The sequence below is a fragment of the Mesocricetus auratus genome, unplaced genomic scaffold (genome assembly GCF_017639785.1).
Source record: "Mesocricetus auratus isolate SY011 unplaced genomic scaffold, BCM_Maur_2.0 Super-Scaffold_100691, whole genome shotgun sequence".
In the NCBI taxonomy this organism is placed as follows: Eukaryota; Metazoa; Chordata; class Mammalia; order Rodentia; family Cricetidae; genus Mesocricetus; species Mesocricetus auratus.
In genome coordinates, this window is record NW_024429267.1 from 35,673,361 (window position 1) to 35,693,003 (window position 19,643).

General features: G+C 43.1%; 1 protein-coding gene and 1 long non-coding RNA gene across 4 annotated transcripts in view; one reads left to right on the forward strand and one right to left on the reverse strand.

Moving 5' to 3' along the window:
• Window positions 1–19,643, forward strand: part of LOC110342865 — a 118,679-nt gene that overhangs the window by 97,797 nt on the left and 1,239 nt on the right. The window contains exon 4 of one of the 2 annotated variants that reach the window (XR_005874983.1): window positions 9,726–9,810. The exons of the other annotated variant lie outside the window; for it this stretch is intronic. This is a non-coding gene — a long non-coding RNA (uncharacterized LOC110342865). Of the gene's footprint in view, window positions 1–9,725; window positions 9,811–19,643 lie in introns of those variants that run through there. 2 annotated transcript variants of the gene reach the window in all.
• Clstn2 (calsyntenin 2) overlaps window positions 1–19,643 on the reverse strand; it is a 565,401-nt gene that overhangs the window by 28,812 nt on the left and 516,946 nt on the right. For both annotated transcript variants that reach the window (XM_040740356.1, XM_040740357.1), the window contains exon 9: window positions 9,762–9,924. In XM_040740356.1, coding sequence (XP_040596290.1) covers window positions 9,762–9,924 — 163 coding nt within the window. The remainder of the gene's footprint in view (window positions 1–9,761; window positions 9,925–19,643) is intronic.

Consider the following 19,643-nt stretch of genomic DNA (forward strand, 5'->3'; position numbering starts at 1 on the left):
AGGGTTGGATGCCAAGATACCATGTTCTGTATGTCAACTCAAGAATCTGTGCTGCATTCTGTTTATGAGGCAGAAGTCTGTAGGAATTGGATTTAGTTAGCATTTTGCAATGGGAGAAATACATAAAATTTGAAGTACATTTTACCTAGTAACAGATATGATATAAGGTATCAAAAATAATAGATACACTGGCAATTTTCTCTTTTTAATATTGAAGGTGTCTATATGGGACACACAGCTCTTCCATCAAAATTCAGAATAAACTTGTTCATGAATCCTTTTAAGAGTACAAAAATATCAAAACTTTGTTTCCAGACATGAGCCTGGATACTTTAGACTAGATCAGCATTTCAAAACATTTCCTGTGCATCTAGTCTTAACATTAGGTTCACATAATTGTAGGCTGTGGGCTAGGGTCTTCAGGAGTTAATACTGAGAGGTGAGAGAGACTAAGGTGAATTAAAATATAAGAATTAAATGTCCTAAGATAACCTGAGGTTTCTAAGGCAGCACATGATCAATGTCTAAACTAGATGTCTACTAGGTCAGAGGAAAAAAAGAGCTACCTTGAGGACCTTGAAATGCATCAGGTTCTCTTATATGCTGTTTCACTGATCCTGAAAGATGAGTGTATTATGGAGATCTTAAGCTCTGTTCTTTATGTTTTCATTGGGTATCTCTCCCATCTTACTTCCATTTATGTAAACCTCTAGCCTTGCCACAGGTATGGTCACAGAAGAGGCCCAAGCTGAGTACCTACCCAAGCGTGGGCTTCAGAAACAAACATTTCAAAGGGCAAGGAGGACCTGACAGTGAGTTCACCTTTGGGAGGGATAGAGGAAGAGAATCAGGTATCTTCCAGATGAGGTAGCTTGAAGAAATGGAGAGGATAAATCACAGAATGAAATCACTTACAGGTGCTTCTGGGGCTGAGCCCCAGCACGATGTGTGATACCTGTATGGCACGAGGTAGACTGTCCACAGATGGACCTGCACAGAGACCATGAGAAACCCCACTGATATTTATGTAGCCCCATGGAAGGCAAGGAAATGCCGTGACAGCTCTCAATCCTAAGAGATCATTAGTGACTGCCCACCAAAAGAGGTAGGTGAGCAGCATCACAATGAAAAACCACATGGAAAGGTGACTGGACCACATTACCCTATAGCTCTACATATTCATCTCCCCAGTCAACCTACCATTACCCAAGGAAATGGAAAACTGCCAAATTTGAGGAGATTAAAGCTCCCTCACTCACATGGAATGGAAATTTGAAATGATACAAAGATGGGTGTGGAAAGAAAACCATTTCATCTTTGTGAATTGAAAGTCTGATCTGATTCACTGACAACTCTTTTTACAAAAGAAATTTACAGGTTTTCATAACTTTTCCCAGGTCATGTGGCCAAGAAAAAGTAACATTAAGATTCAGACTTGACCCAAACTTCTCCCTGCACATCAGCTAATCAGATGTGGCTGAAAAAGTTGAAAGAAGACTTACTGGAGGGGAACAGGTTGGGACAGATATGGTGCTGGCAGTGGATACCTGAGTTACGTGGCTTCTGTGGACACTGTCTGGCTTCAGCAGCAATTAGTAGCAGCTGGGATACAGTGGACTGGAAACCCAGGTGTTTTCAAAAAACAGCCAAACAGTTGACCCCTGAGTAGTTTCACACCTACTGGTTTAATCAACCACAGACTAAAATCATCTAAATAGTAGTAAACACAGATCTGTCTTTTTTTCTTGTCATTATTCTCTAAGCAGTAGAAGTCATTACAGAACATTTATACCCCGTTAAGTCTTATAAATAATCCAGAGATAATTTTAAGTATATGGGAGATAATTTGTTATGTTTATGCAAATATTCTACGACTTTATATAAAGAACTTAATATCTTTGATGTTTTCATACCTACATAGCATCTGGGGACCAAGCAGCAACAGATACTCTAAGACAATGGTATTTGGCATACATGATCTAATATAAGCAGTCCTATTCTGAAACAGAGCATTTAATGTGAATGAAGAGCTGCACATCCATCACCCACTGCCTGTGCCTGTCTTCTGAGAGGTGGGGTCTACCCACTATAAATGCAACTCTAAGAGAAATTTAAGGCAAAAGACCTATATAACATGCCACACTAAGTCTCCATCTTCTACAAAGGTATTCAGGAAGCTACCATCTTTCCTGCCATCTTTCCTTTTGCTATTTAGTCTAAGAAATACCTGGGAAAGAGTGGAGGCTGTGCTTTGTTTTGCTTGAGCTGAGCACTGCTCTTTGCAAGGCTTGTGGATGGGGATGCCCCTCAATGAATGCAATTTCACGGATGGCCAACTATCAATTTTGAGCAATGTAAATGGGCAGACTGTCTGAAATCTTGCTTTCTCTTTTTTCCTCATTTTGGTGATCAAGACACCCATGGAATGCAAAGACGAAGTGAAGTGTGTAATAGACCCTCACAAGCTGCGGCTTTAAAACTACGTGCATATAACCTCAAAGGGGGTTCACATAACTATAAGTTGCAGATGACTTGTGAAGAAAAATGATCTGTCATCATGGCTGGCCATGACACATTGTTATCAAGCTTTCTTAACCTTCTTTGTCTTAAAAAAGCTAGCATTTCTCTTGCTTTCATAGCAAACATTTCTATGATACTGCAGAGAACAAAACATAACTTAGGGATGACTCCAAAAGTCAGATCCCTGAAACTGAGAACCTAAACTTATGGAGTCAGAAGGCCACTCATGCATCATCCAGAATATTGATTTTAGTCTCCAGACAAAGAAATTGAGAATCTGAGCGGCAGAACTGTCTCCAAAGAACCAGAGTTGATAAACAGCGGCAGTGAGGTCTAGAGTTCCCCTCTACTCACTCCAAACTCCAGGCCCAGTCTTTTCCTACTGCAGCCTGATGTCTGTCAGGCCTGAAGTTATTATCTTTAGGTCTCAGCTGGAACTTGTCAGAACTCTGAGATAATACCAAGGACACTGATTTGTCCCAGATTCCAGTAGCCTCTCATCTCCTTTGGTGGTGATGTTCTGGTGGTATATATCTACATTCAGATCCAGGTGCTATGTTGCCCAGGCATAGTATAGAACAGGGTGTAGATTATGCCCATGCCACACGTTGTTGAGATGTCTATGGGAAAGTCCCCTAAGGTGCTCAGTACATTGCAAACATGGGGGCTTGATGTGGCGGCAGTCTGTGCTGTTTCTTAAACTTGACCTTGGCCTCCCTGTATAAGAGGCATCCTATGAAAATTAAGTTTCAGGCAGACACCTTGGGGAATGCTGTCTGGATAGAAAGTGCTCTATGCTGGTGTGTGCCTGCTGTTTTTCAGAAGCAGAGATCCAAGGGATGGAGAACAATTTGAATACAGACGTTATTAAGAGAAATTTGTACTAAATTAGAACAAGTTCATTAAGTGGAGGGATGTAGTCGAACTATCTGCACCAATGCTAGGGCCTTGCAGGAAAAAATTGACCTGAAAATGTATAACAAATCTCTGGGCCACATGTGGCTCCATTTGCACTGTGTAAGGCTCATGTATCACAGATTATAGCCCTTGGGCTATGTCTACCTCTTGATCCCTTTGAGGCCAGTCTTTGCTTTGTCTTCTCTTCAAAATTCCAGTGAGAATTTTGTTTGTGCCCTATTCAGCCTCCAATTTTTGGAAAAAAATTCTTCTCTGTCTACTCTTATCTTGTTAAGTGGAGGATAATATTCAGCAAGGGTAGGGCCTGGGATGGAATGGAAGTCTTCCTTATCAAAGATCAGTAGAATCGTTAGGAATGTTCTAGAAATCTAGAAATGCCAGGATTCCCTGCACTGGAGGAGAGCCTCTTGGCAGAAACAGGAATAAGTGATCACAAGGAAAGTGCCACAGGTGGGGACCCCTGCGCTGAAATACATCAAGAAAAATGGGGATCAGACAGGAGCAGTGTGATGTTCGTCTGAGTGTGCCTCTAAAGCTCTTCACACATGTAGCCACTTCACTAAAAGAATCCCTCCCTGCTCAGATGCCTAACACACACACACACACAGGGAACTCAGAGATACCCTAGCCTAGCACAGGATAAGTGTTCTGAACTGCTGCATTCTGTGGCATCTTCTAGAAACCTTAAGACCCTCTAAGACACTGTCATGAATTGGCAGCCATCTGATCTGCCTCCCTGCACAAGTAGCCTACAGGACGTATAGTTAGGTCCAATGTAGCTGTCCAGGGACTAAGCAGATGTGGCTATCTGATTTTTTCATAGTATTTGGAATTGAATTCAATTTGCTCAGTTTTATTCTTGTAAGCAAAAAGTAAGGAAATGGGATTAACCTGGTCTTTACTTTATCTACCTGTTGTGTCCTGCTGTTGTTTGAACGTGTCATCCCTAGGCTCACAGTTTGATAGCCTAGTTCCCAGAGTGACAATGTTGAGAGGTAGTTGGACCTGGTGGGTAATCACAAGACTGGCCTCTTTTCAGTGCTTTGGATTGGAGTTTTACCACTGCATCTTGTCTGCTTGCCTATTCTTTTGCCATTGCGATGCTACAACATATCACACAGCCAGAGGCCCTTGCCAGAGCCAGTTGCCATGCTCTTTGGAATTTGTTAATGCAAATGAAGAATTCAAAGACTTCCCTTGCAGCTCTGCGATGCTGCATGCACCAGGCCTCACTGGCAACACTTCTTAAGTGTAAATGAAGTCTCATTTTTTTAATTAATGGGAAAAATACCAGTGAAAACGAGGTTCCGCTGATTGCATGGCTTTCACATTCACTAACAGGACACAGTAGGCTAATTGGGTCTGCAGAACACAGACCAGCAATGGAGCTGGAGCCAGCTCCCAGGAGAACCCAACACCGCATCCATCAAATCATTTTCTATTCACTTTGTCCGATCTCAACCGGAAATTTCACAAATGAGAACAAGTTCCCTAGTCAACCTCAGAAGCACCAGAAAAGCTCCCCACATTTGCAAACCCGAGGCAATTAGAGGGGCATGCACAGAGCTTTGCTCTATGTATGTAAGCAGACAGTAGAGGGATGAGAGATGTCATGAAGAGGGCTGCTCCACAGGCCATCAATTTCATGGCACTGCATCTCATTGGAAGGTCTTTTGATATGTCATATGCAGGCAGAGATGTGGCTCCCAGAAGAATGTAGGGATTCATAGAAATCCAAATCCTTTACCCAGGCAGGCAGCATGGTGTCCTGAGACTTAGTCTCAAATCCTTTCCTCCACCTCTCCACCATCCCTCCTGGCCAAGTGCATTGCAGTGCTAGGGAAATCTGAGCATGCTCATGCCTCCCGCTGTCAGCACCCCTCTCTTCTTTGTGAGGTGTTACTCATTCTATATTTTAAAGATAAAATTTTGGGGGAAATTCACAGGTGTCATTCCTCTTGGGAAAGTAACCAAGTTTTCTCCATGTCCCCACAAACTGCATGATTACATCCCTGACTGAATTTCTAACTCTGTTTCCTAATTTTTCCTTCTGATACTGTTCTTCAGCTTTCTTTTTGACTTATGCATGGGCCTTAGGAAGACAGAGTCTGTGTATAAGGGCTTGCCTTAGGGGAGGTGAGGAAAGCGAGCGAATGCAGGAAACCTTAGGAGAGCTGGGGCCACAGGGGTTACAGTAGGTACAACGCCTGTAGATTGTCTATTGTGTCAGACTTAGATTAGATAAACAGAAAGGAAGGTAGAGGAAGAACAGAAGATATGTTAAAGAGACACATTCATTCACATGAAACATGACAAACACACGCATTCCACATGGAACCTTGAGGAGTAGGCTTTATTCTTAATTTGGTAAGTTAGAGTTTGAAACTCAGGAGCAAAGATGATGCTGGCATCAGCACAGTGCTTGGTTTCAATATACCAGAGGTACAAGACCAAAACAGCATGGTGTTAGCATGACACCAGACATGTGGACCAAGGGAACAGGGTACAGGACCTAGAGATAATTCCAGCCACCTATAGCCATCTGATTCTCAGTGAAAGTGCCAAAAGCATAAATGGAGAAAGGACAGCCTGCGCAACAAACAGTGCTGAGAGAGTGAGACATCTTCATGAAGTAAATTAAACCTAGACTCTCCATTATTGCTCATTCTGTATTTAAAAATGAGCCAAAAATGAACCAAAGGCTTAAAACTCTGAAACTTCTAGAAGAAAACATACCAGAAATATTGGCACAGGCAATGATTTTTTCTGAAGAAGACTCTAATAGCTCAGCAAACAGAAGCCAGACCTGACAATGGGATTACATCAAATTAAAAAGCTTCTGTACAGCAAAAGAAAAAAAAGAAGAGACAACTTACACGAAAGAAAATCTTTGCTAGCTATCCATTTGACAGGGGATCAATATCCAGAATATATAAAGAACTCAAAAGAACAAATAATTTCATCAGAAATTGCCAAATGATCTGAAGAGATACTGCTCAAAAGAGATACTAGAAATGGCTGATAAATATGTGAAAATTGCTCAATAGCTTTAGCTTTCAGAGAAAAGAAAATTAAATTTTATAATTCAGCTGTATATATATATACATATATATATGTATAAAGCTGCAAGCCTGTGTTTGCTTTAGCACTACCTATAATAATTAAGATACAGAATTTACCTAGGTACCCATTAACAGATAAAATATATAAGGAGAACACACACACACACACACACACACACGAGTATTATTTAGGACAATGAGGAATGAAATCATACTATTTGCAGGAAAATGGATAGAGCTGGAGATCATGGTAAAAATAAGGCAGACACAGACAACTATCATATCTTCTCTCATGTGGAAACTAGAAAAATAAAGCAAATGGCTCAGAGAGAAGGGTACTATGGACACAGAGTTAGGATCCTGTGTCCTGTGTAAACGTAGCCAGCAAGGGATGAGGCTGGGATGTAACTCAAAGGTTTTTTGACTCCCAGGCTGATCTCATTTTGTTGTTTCTTGGAGAATTGAGGTATGCAGCTGGTTAGTAGGAAGGCAAGTTTTGTGTTTTGCAATGAAAGGGTTACAGAAAGTTGAGTTTGCAGCACCTTCATCAGTACACATCCGCTCCTGGTGCCTACCAGGAATTGATATTAGGGACTTCCACTCAGTAAACATACAGAGAAAGACTCAAGACCTTATCCAAACAAGGAAGAACATCCTAGCACATGTCTGGAAAAGAACCAGAATGCAGATGAGTGTCTGTCTGGTTGGTTTTTAATGTCATCTTGACACAAAACAGTCACCTAGAAAGAACTGAGGGATTGGCCTGTGGTCATGTCTGTGGGTGTTTGTCTTGACTGATGATTGATGGGGGATGGTGGGAGGCACCATCCCTAGGCGGACAAGTCTGCCCTATCAAAGAAAGCTAGCTTAGAGAGTTAGGAGAGTGAGCCAGTGAGCAGCATTCCTCATGGTTCTCACCTCCAGCTTCCTTCCTTGCGTTCCCACCCTGACTTCTCTCAATGGTGGGTTATCGAAGTGTAAGGTGTGATAAATACCTTCCTCTCTTAAGCTGTTTCTGGTTTTGGTGTGTTTATCACAGAAACACACTGAAACTAGGACAACAATTTAGTGTTCAATCTTCTTACTATATATAATTGGGTTAAGTGACTTCAAATAAATTGTAATCATATGTCCATTTGAGCTGACATTTATGGAATCCTAGCACCCTCTTCAGATGTGGCCTGTGAAGGAAACAACTTCCAATAAATGGACTTAAAGAGACACAAAGAATATTCTCCATCCTCACTCATGTCTGCCAAAGGGGTTTTTCATAACTGCTATGGACCAAGACTGCTAGAATGTTTCCAATACCTCTTCTTTCTTAATGGAAGTGTTTTATGGTATGTGTATGTGTGTGTTGATTGTGATATCAGATTATTTGTCCTATTAATTTATCAAACACATATATATGTATTAATACATATTAACTAATGTATATTTATTGGTTAATTGGGAAAGACAGTCAAACAAATATTAGTTGACAAGGTGGGTAGGCTATGGTGTTTATATATGTTATTCATACATTACTTTCAGTTTTCCTTCCAGTCATACCACAACCATCACTTCCCTGCCCCCCTTCCTTCCTTTCTTCCCCCTTCCCTTCCTCCCTCCCTCCCTCCCGCCTTCCTTCCTCCTTTCTCTCTCTCTAAGTCAAAAGAAATGAGAGAAAGGTGACTGCTGTACTTGCTTGGGTCCCAAGCTGACAATGAAGCAGGGAAGAGATTGGTAAAGAATATGGAGACACAAGTACCAATTAACTGAGAATTGGAGCAGGCCCGTCACTGCTGGGCACCAGCCTATTCTAACTGATCCAGGGATCACCTGAATTATTTACAGAAGCACGTTTTGTTTGGTGGGACTGTTTTCCCAGGTGGCAAGCATGTGTAACCGGGGAGCAGTAGCTGTAACTGACTTGTGCAAGTAGAGGCAGGTTGCAGCTTGGGGTGACAAAAACCCAGATGTGATCTCTGAGGGCTACCAGGAAGGAATCGTGGTATAGTGTACCTAGTGTCTTTTCGTATAGGTTTTCTCCAGGCAGTGTTGGTATCTGCCTGGGCCACTAAGCCACATCAAGGGCCCCACTTTAGCACAGCTGTGTCCAGTGACTAATGATTTCTGTTCAACCTCCAAGTTAGCGCCTTGCTCTGTTAGTTTCATGGAATCTTGCCATAAGGTACAGTCTACTTCTCCTGGTCACCTCAGGGAGTCTAAAATAGTGAAACAACTCTCATACCCAAGTCCTGTAAAATGTTAAACAAGCCTTGTCACACTCAGGTCAAACATGTCAAACATGACATGGGTAGTCTCAGTTCAGGAGAACCTGTTTTAATTCCTCACTCATCTGTATCTACTCCCTGGAATTTGGTTCCCAAAGCTCATAGTGTAGACTGTATACTCCTTGCATATTTTATCCCATGAAGCTGCTCTGAAATCACTCTTTATCCAGCCCACAGAGAAACATGTCTCCTGTGTGTAACTCCTGGGTCCACAAAGTACAAATTATCATATGGTTGGCCTCTGACATCCACAGGTTCTTCAGGTGGCCCCAAAATACGTCTTTAAAGGTTGTGTCTGCACTTCACAGTTACAGACATTTAAAATTACCAAACAATGTGATACAACAACTATTTGTATTTATATTGTATTATGCACTATGAATAGTCAAGAAGATTTGAAGGATACAGGAGACTGTGTGGTATTATGGAATAGTCTTTTTGTACACTGTGAAGAGAGCTAATGGAATGGCTAGGCAGGAAGAGGTTAGCAGGACTTATGGTCAGAGAAAAAGAGAGCACAGGGATGAAGAAGGGTGGAGTCGCCAGGATGTGGAGAGAAGCAAGGTGAACTTGCCATGCTGAAAAAGGTACTGTCATGTGGTAGAACACAGATAAAAAGTATGTAGATGCCAGGGGTTTGGACACTTGAGTGACAATGAAATCCTTGGTTTCTAAGCAACCTTGAGACAATTAACAGTTTCAGAGATTCTACATTTAACCCTTGATGTATGCAGTCACAGTTTGGAACCAGTTACAATCCTAGAATAATAAATGAACTTATCTAGGCTGATCTAAAATAAAAATCCATTCTCAAGTCAGGCATTCCATTATTACTTAAGGCTAGTGTCTGCATTAATGCTTACTTTTGTAAGTACCAGTGTGCTAGTAAAGAGCTACAACTTTGGTTCTGGATAGATTTCATGTTACTTGTTCTTTTTTTCTCTATCAGGATCTCTCACAGACAACATACTCCACTTAGGGTTACCTTGCCAACAGGCGCCGACAGTAAGTTGCATGGCTATATGAGATGGATGAATGGGCCAGTCATTGGTCACCAGGTATGGTTCATATGTTGCTCCATCCATGTATAGAGTGACCACAGGAAACTCCACATTGATGACATAGTAATGCCACTCTTTGTCACAAATCTAATGGGGAAAAAGAACACAGAGAGAGAAGCAACACTTAAAATTGAATCTACAATGTGAGACCAAACTGCCTTTTAAAATCTCATTCTGAAGGGAAAAGATGTTTTTGGGTCAGTAGTTACTACCCCAAAGACTTAAAGAACATAATTTTGACATATACCACACATTAAGGTTATCAAACTCATTATCAAACACAATGAGAAGAAGAATTAAAAGCAGATCCAGTCACTGGCTGAGTACAGTCACCCTTCAGTGTTCAGAGGATTGGCTCCAGGAACCAATCTGAGTTTAAAAATCTGCGGATGCTCAAGTTCTTTGTATAAAATGGTGTTGCATTTGCAGGTAACATGCGCATATCCTTCTGTGTACTCTAAATAAACTCCAGATCTCTTATAGTGCCCAATGCAATGTAAATTCTTTAAATAATTGATCAGCTGTGTTGCCTAGAGACTAACAACAAGAAAAGAAAAAGCCTACTCATATTCAATATGGGAGCCATTCCTAAGTTTGGGTGGATTCATGGATGTAGAACCTTTAGGCACAGAGGGCATACTGCATTTGATGCATCCGGGGAAGCAGAGAAGGGCCACAAGTGAACCTTTTGGCCTGTACTGAGAACTGGATACTCTTAACATAGTCTTTTCACAGCCAGCCATACCCAGGGTCCTGTTCTTTTTCATGGCTGGAGACCAGCATTGATGGATTCGTAGAATGTGGGTGAGAGGGTGGTGTGACAGTTGATTTTGACTGTCATCCTCACTGGGTTGAGAAACACAGGGAACCAGTGAAGCACACCTCTGGTGTGTCAATGGGGACATTTCTAGGGATGATTGCCTCCATACGGCTCTGACTTAATGAATTAATTAATCCCTTAATGAATTCATAATATGGCCATATTACTTGGAGGTGGTAAAAGCTAGGGATGTGGGGGATGAGGCTAGTTAGAAGAAGAGGTTACTACAAGGGTGTCTTTGGAACTGTATCTCACCCTGGACATTTCCTGTGTTTCTTGACTACCAAGGATGGCTCTGCTCTGCCATCCCTCTCTGTTATGATGGACTGACATCTCCAAAACAATGAGCAAAAGCAGTTTTCTCTCCTCCATTTAGGTGTTTGGTTATAGTGATGTAAGAATAACTGATACAGCAGGAGACATATCTCATGGCCCCAGAGACCAGACTCACATTGTACAATCAGTAACAGAAAACGTGCGAAGGGAGGCAGAAAACAGAAGAGGCAGCAGGACTAGCGCTCCCCTCCCTCTGTGCAAGCCTGGGCTCTCTCCTTTGTGTTCAGTCTCCTCCACTCCCTCTGCACCCTGTGGAATCCTCTGAAGTGTCTTTCATCTGTATCATCTACTCTCCATCACCCCTGCCACAGATGGCAGGGGAGGCTGATGAGTTCTACATGAAGGTGACCTCAAGGTGAGGGCATCAAAGCCCTCCCTCCATTCCACACTGGATTAAATGTGCTGTTTCTCATGAATAGATAACACCAACAGGGATGCTAAATGATCTTTTCCCTTTCATTTTGGAATAAGAATTTTTTTCCTTAATGTTCTTTTTATATTGTCCCATTTCATATCCTAGAAAATTATTCCTTTTGAAGCCTATTAGTATGATAAAGCCTGATGAATATTTTAGGGACTTTAGTAGGTGAGCAGGATGAGTCCAGGCAGTATCTTGTTGAATTCAGTGAGAGTCTCTGACTCAGTTTATACTTCCCACTTTAATCAGACCATATCTAGATGCAGAGATTTGGGGTTGAGCCTGTGACTAAAAGGGGGGGTGATCCTAGGTCATAGGGGTACTAGACAGGAGGAACTATGACTTTAGGGCTGTTGGAAGAGAAGCATTTGAATGAAGCTTCCAACCCAAGGGATCTCAATGCAGCCTGTGTTTGGAGTTGGGGTCAAGGATAGCCAGGCAGCAGAAGAAACTTAGAATATGGTTTACATCTAAGAGGTATCTGGAAGCTTCTGGTTAGTTCCAGGGTAACAATGAAATGTTCTGGACACATTTCCTCCCCCGTAGAAAGTAAGTCATCAGGGAGAGCTGTGTCTGTAGCATACAAGGGCTCCTAGTTCTGATTCCCATCACTACCCTCGCAGCACTTATGGTCTCTGTGCACATGGCAGGTCAATCCCATGTGCTCCAGTCCATCATACTACACTCGGAGGCTGCTGAAGATGAAGTGCAATGGTCATCTGGCCCTCTCTACATTTAGCCTTTTCATAAGACAACAGAAAACATTTCCAGGAAGAATAAGAACCATTTCATATTTTATGAGCACCAGAGCCCTTCCCAATATGGTAGTTTGTTTCCTAGATACTTTTACTACAGTTTTTCTGAATTGTGCTTCATTGATAGGCAGCTTCTATGATGCCTTTCATAATACAGGGAGCCTGTGTCCTGGGCTGAGCCTCATGGTGGAAGTGAAGAGGCTTTCACTCCCTCATGAGTATATCCATGCTCCAAATAGACTTAAAGAATATGCCTTTAACACAGTTTCAACCTTGGAGATGGGGGCATTTCTAGTTACAGTGTTTGTATAAACATCCTGAGGAACAACAGCCATGAAAGCCCTGTTTGGATCACACTGTCTAATGATTTGAAAGTTTGCATGTATCAGTTAATGTTGGCATTGAAAACCCCATTATAAGTGGCCATGTGATGTGCCTATGAATATCCCATAATACACATAACTATTGTCTCATTATTAGATTAATTTCATAACAACGATTACAGATGATGCTATAATCAATTTCTTGGGCATAAATGTCTGTCTGTATTTCTGAATATATCCTTAGGAAAGATGCTTGGAAGGATATTAAATGGCTCAAATATCAGAGTTATTTTAGGTTCTTGATACACACAGTGATTTTTTTCCATATAAAGATTATAACTCTTTATTCTTTTACCCAGAGAATTCGAGAAGGTTCCTGTGTTGTACTGTTGTCACATTAAGTACCAAGTTGGGGAGGGGAATCTCAGAAGTTTGTAAAGGAACACATCTTGTCTTGTGTCTGTGAAGAATCACAAAAGATAGTACACTCATGTGTTGCCAAATCGAAACAGAGGCTTACTACCTACGTGAGGAGCAGCCAAGGCCCAGAGGAATGAGCCGAACTGTGCTCATGAGCTCTTAATTGGGCATCCAAACAGTCTTTTAGTTCACACTAAGCTTATGGCTGCAGACTTGTCCCAGTGAGCTATGTCAGCCGCTGAAGGAGATGCCTAATTAGAGTTTCATAAATGTGGATCTATGATCAGGAAGAGACCCACATTGACCCTTGGCTAGAACGGCAGGAACAGACTGTAATTGAAAAATGATCGAGCCAGGAGGCAGCAGAAATAGAAGTATTGTTACATAGGTCAACCAAGACAAGGAAAAAGGCAAAGTGACCTTTCCTTGGGGGAGAGACGAACTTTAATTCTTAGCTGCTTGTGAATCACTGGCAAACCTAACTAGCTTGGCACCTGTCCCATGGTGGCCATGAGTAGATGCCCAAGGCATGACCTAGACAAGGCCACCTCCTGCAGAACACCTGCAGATGGGATTCTTTGTTAGGTCGTTGTGGCTGCTCTTTAGGTGGTAGTGAAAAAGAGGCCAGAGATTCAGAAACACACACCAAGGGCAGGTATGATTCTGGAAGATTCTCTTCACAGCTGCTTACAGTCTGATTCAAATACCATATCCAGGTTGGAAGTTCTGACTTAGTTTCTCCATTAAATCAGGTATTTTTAAATGCAGCTATTTAGCATGTGACACATTGATTTTCTAAGTACTGTGTCCAATGTCTGTGTCTACTGAGGTTGCAAGAGACAGCAGAGCTTATGAGACAGATTCTTTGCCTTCCCGAGTTTCAATTTAGTGGGGAGGGGGAGAAGGATAGGAGGGTATTGCATACAAAAATATTCTAATATAATGGGGATTTAAATAAGTGCTGTAACTCAAGTGCAGAGCACTCCAAGGTTCCGGAGAATGGAGAGATCTTTCAAGCAGGGAGGAAGTGGAGTTTAGGGTGAATACTGCAGGACTGTTAAGGTTTCATTGGGCAGAAAAGGTAGAATAAATTTCAACAAATGAAGCAGAAACCTCTTATTCCTTTAATCGGTCATTTTTTTTCCTCACTGTTGGAGGCATCAGTTTGGCAGCATATGGTGTCTAATTCTTTCAGTCATTTCTGTAGAGACTTGCAAAACATATTTTGTGGAAAAGAACCCCTAAACCTAGCTAGAGTTTTCAGTCCAACTGAGGCATTGATAATAGGCTGGGATTCATAGTCATCCTAGGTTTGTGCAAGGTGCCGGGTAAATTCATGCTATAGGTGTGCATGTGCGTGTGATATATTAGGGAGATGGGAGGCAGTAGACACCGATGCAGGTTTGGGTGGGTAGGTGTTTGAGAGAGGTAAGGAGTGTGGGATGAGGCTGCAAGCATCCTTTGGAGCTGGAGGACTAAGGACCAGAGTTGCTTTTATTCGGAAGGCAACAGGATCTAGGGGAGGGGGAAGTCACAACAACAATTGTAGCAACCATCAATTTTGGAACATGCCTTCCATTTGAAAGCACCTTTCCATATTCTTGCCTAGGCTATCCAATTCCCTGTTAAAGCAGGAAGATCAATTCTGCTAGGGAGCTTTTGAAAAGGGAATGAAAGAGATGACAAGGCTCCCAATCACAAGGAGCTTGTAAACTTACTGGGAGTTGGAGGTGACATGCAGGCCACCATGGGGGTGGGATGGGGCTTCCATGTTTTGCTTCCTGTCCTTTCATTTCACATAAAGGCAGTGTTTGTGCATAACATTGGATCACACTAGGATCTCAGCTGCTGGGCAGTGGGCTCACATGTCAGATTGTCCCTGAATAGCCTCACCTGGAGATTCTGCGGGTATTTCAAATTCATTGTGTCCCAAATTGGACTCACCAGTGCTGCCCTCTCATACCAGCCTAAACATGCCCTCTGGGTCTCTGTCTCATGTGATCTGTCATCTAAGGCACCACAGCTGGCACGCACCTCTGCTCTAAGCTCTTCCCACTCTGCCATTACAGGTTAGTGTGTTGCTCTGATGCTTCTCTCTTGTCCTCCCTCCCCTCCCTGTCACTCAGTATCCCATTCCTTCTCAATACTTGCCATACTTAACTCAAGAGGGCAAAGAGGTAGGGAAGAGGGATCACTGACTGAGAAGGCAGACCTGGTAGAGACAGCAAGGAGGAGATGCTCAAGTGAAGGAGGGCTCTGTAGCAAAGATATCAGTGTGGGTTGGTCAGTGATCAGTTTGCCCTGGGGCTTATGCAAGGCCCCAAATTAGATGGATAAGGAAACAAAATGAGGGATTAGGAGAGAGTCCATGTAGACTGAGTCTGGGGTTCTGGGGTAACGGGTTAAATACCACCCATTCTTTATTAATTTCTTAGAATTTCTGTTTTGAACTTGGGGAGCAAAATCTTTCCAATTCTTTGCTGCTACATTGGTTGAGTGAGAATGATGATAACTTTTGGGGTGGTTGTGTGAGTTTAGTGTGAGAATTTAGTGAAGGCACCTACAATGGTCAGCATGTATTTCTAGTCTTTATTCCTTCCAAAAGACTGAGATGCTGGATAAAATGGAAACAGTAAGACAAACAAACAAACAAACAAACAAAAAAAAAACCAAGAATAAGACAGATGGAAAGAGAGCTCTTCAGACATCAAGCACAGAGGAATTAGAGATGGGAATTGAAACTAATGGCTGCTGAGGGCTGTGCCTAACCCCATCAGTGAGAGTTAAGAAGGCCCTTGGATAGAAGAATGTGCATTTAGGTCCTTGGCCCTCTGAAAAAAGAGAACTTGAGCTGGGATAGTTGCATGAAGTTGGTACATTGAGGAGACAACTTGAAGCCTGGATCCCAGGACAAATACTGTTGCTGACCCAGGGCTGAAGGGTGGAAGCCAGCCAAGTACTTTGTCTCCTAGGCTTGTTCTACCCTCTGTGTATGTGTCTCAGGTCTAGGTGTAGACAGTTGACACAGGACGGAAGCACTGAGCTCAGAAACTAGCTTAAAATGTATCCACAAAGTCTGTAGGGCCCCTGAAAGACAAATTCAAATAGGTTAAGCATAGATGGGAATGAAGATAACAGTGAGCTGGAGTCTCCATGCCATTATGTAGCATCTCTATCCTGCCACGGCGAGGGTGCCACTCTTCTTGCTAATTTATTTAAGACCTGCACTTCTGAGCCAGTGTACTTCCTGTGGAGGTGACCATGACAACTCAGATGCATTCTACCAGACAGCTGACTCAGGACCACTAGGGACAAGAGATATAGCAGGTGGCTTGTGTCCAAGAGACCATCCCTGTTTGGAATTTTTTGAGTAACATTTGGGCAAATCCCCAAAACAATCCTGAAAATTGTCCTTGCAACTTGTATTGGGAGCATATAAATCAAGAATTTCAGGATCTCAGCATATTCGGTCTCCACAGGGACAGAAAAGCACAGTAGTCCTTTGTTAGACACTGGTGGTGTGCCTGCGCCCTGGCACCCAGGAACTGTGGCATGATGCTCTATACAGTCAGCTGGCTCGTGAGTTCATTCATTCATTCATTCATTCATTCATTATTTTAAAAAAACACACTGCCTTTGAAGGATTCTAATTAAATCTCCCTTCCACACCCCTAGATGATGCTCATTTTAGCTCCTGTTGTTTCCAGTTACCATGATTTTTTTTTGAAGAGCCTGGTACAATCAGCCACTCCTCTAATTAAAATATTTCCCCTCATTCACCTTGGGGCTTGCCTATTAATTTGCCACAACCCCGTGATGGAAAAGTTAATGGCACTGGATAGGAGTCAGAGGTCAGAGCCAGTGACCCCTGGGACTGGGCCTTCCTGGTGCTCTCCGGCTCAGGAGTGGACAGCCAGGTGCCGTGAGGGCCCTATTTGCCATCACTCAGGAAAATGTTCTTCTGTGATCCTTTCAGGCCTTGGCTCCCAAACAGGAGTCAATAAAATGTTGCCTTGTGAGATGTACCACACAGATGCTCTTTGTAAAACCTCCCCAAATACAGCTCATCAGATTGATTTCATCAGGATTCCTCAGGGGTGGTCCAGGGCTCAAAGGGGACAGCATCTCTTGAGAACTTGTTAGGAATGCAGACTTCCCTGGGGCCAGGCCTCTTGTCCCTACTTCCAACAAGCCAGAAGCTCCAGGACAGTGCTTGGCAGGCTGTTTTGGCAAACCCACAGGCAGCTCTGGAGCTAATACACTTGAGAACCTCTGCCTGGAGATGCAGTGTAGGTAGGTGAGTCTCTGTGAGCTTGACTGGGCCTGGCTGTGTGGATCTTTGTAGCGATGTTTGACTGAGGAAGGAAGACCCACTCTGAATGTTGGTAACAGCATCCGATGGTCCCTGGGGAGAGCGAGGGGAGCACCAGTATTCATCTCTCCCTGCTTGCTGACTTCAGTACCTCGTGCCTTTCCCTGCTGTGATGGGCTCAACCCTCAAACCAAGAGCCAGAAGAAACCCTTGCCTCCTTAAGTTGTTCTTGTCTAGACTTTTCTCAAAGCCACAGGAAAAAAAAAGTAACTAATTTTAGAACCTTACTTGTATTGTTTCTTACTAGGCACTTGTAATAAAAATTCCCAGAAGACTGCTGCAAAATTCATTCATTTCCCCCCAACACATGTTTATTGTATTTTCACTATGTCTCAACACATCACGGTCCTGGGGATGTGACAATGAATTACTTGCCAACATCCCCTTTCCCCATCATCAGAAGCTGGAGTCCACATTTTCTTTCTGCCATTTTTCTGGAACTCTAGACTGGTTATCCCAAAACAAATGTCTGTCCTTGTCTGGTTACACTTTCTCCCTCTTTCAGACTTTGCCTCCAGCATGAGCCACCAACTTCCCCTGAGGATGTTTCCTCATGAATTTCCAGAGCCTGGTGACATCTGTCAAGGCCCTGGGGCACAGATTCAGAGCCTCAGGGGCCCCCACTGCCTGCTGGAGGTTGTAAACTTAAATGTACCAAGTGAATTCCTTATTTTACCAGGTCAGGAAGCGTGTTTTTAAGTCTGAGATCTAGGAAGGGGATTCTTTCTCCATGGGTGTTCTTCTCCTGAGCGAGCAGGACCAGCTGCACAGAACCAAAGCAGACAGTGCGTCCAGACAGCAGCAGTGTTGACAGGGAGTCATGTTCACATGGTGTGCAGGACAGAGTATGGGATCTTCTTCCCCAGGAGCCTGCAGACTTTCCAATCCCACCACACACAAGAAGAACTGGACAGTTAGCATTGACTACTTCTGCTTGTCCAAGCAGAGGCACCAGCAGGCACAGGGGCTTCTATACAAAGGGCCAAATCCTTGGAGAGCATGTGTGTAAAGGTTTACATCATTAGACATAGACACAGAGGCCCCATGAGACCCTGGCTAGGGAAGATGGATTGGGTCTTCTCATCAATACCTGTTCATCTAGGAGTCTGGCAACTCTACATTTCTATTGAAACCCAGAGTCTATGAGCAAGTCAGCTCAGAGATGGTATTTAAAACTCATTGGATGCCATTTTCCTTATGTTTAAAATGAGCAGAGCACTGGAGGGAGTGAAGTTCTGAGTGGATGTGTGCTGTTGACATGAACAAAGCCATGACGAGGACTCTAATGGCCCAGATCCATGGGAATGGCAAAATCTTCCCTGGATGAGGTTCAAAGAGATGGCAATGCCTTTCTCTGGTTCATGTTTGGACGCTGATAGTATGTGCAAGAGTGTGCACTCGTTTTCTCCCCACTGGATGTTTATGGTTTGAAGATTTTTCCCCCTTAGAGACTGCTCCTATAGAGATGAACTAAAACTGCCTTTTGTACACACAAACACACACACATACACACACACATAGACACATATATACACACACACCTCTCCACCTCCTGGTTTATCTCCAGGTAATAATCCCACCTCCTCAACCAGCTGTATGTCACATCCCTGACACTCTGTTCAAATGTATGTCATAAGCAAACTGGGCTTCTGTTCTGCTGTGGCTTCTCCATCAGAAGACCGGACCACCAGATTACCAGATTCCTAGCTCTCCTATTTGTGCATCTGTCTTTTCTCCATTCTCTTGCTGCTTTTAGTAAGGGACCAGGACCCAAGCCATGCACCAATCCTGTAGGAAGTTGTGCTTTGTTCAACAAATACTTATTGGTTCTAATGATCTGAGATCAGTGCTTTGCCATGAATTTATTATATAAAGGGAACAAAACAGATTTTATTTTTTTAAAAGAGAGACAGCAAGTATGATGTACATAGAAGCCGAGTCTCCATTGTGTCTGCTAGAAATCCTTTGGGCGAGGTTCAAGGTATAGCAGGGGTCCATACAAGGGAGTCCATGTGAGGCCCTCCACTCATAGCCTTCCACAACTTAGTTGTTGTGGCATGACCTCTCTGCTGGACTTAGGTATGGAGTCTGGCAAGTGACACTGAAAGAAATGAGGAGAGTAAATGGACTAACAGGGTATGGGTATTCAAGGCAGAGGGACACAGATCAAGGGGTAAGAGGGGGTTTGTCTCATAGGAGCAGGAGCCTGGGAGGGCAGGGGCCTGTAAATGACGGCTGCTTCCTTCTCTGAATCCTAGCAGCATCACCACCACCTGGGGTCACCCCAACCTTTCCTAATCTCCCCTCTTCCCATTCCTGTGGGAATTCCCTTTCTGACCCAAGAGAGGGCAGCAGGCCAGTC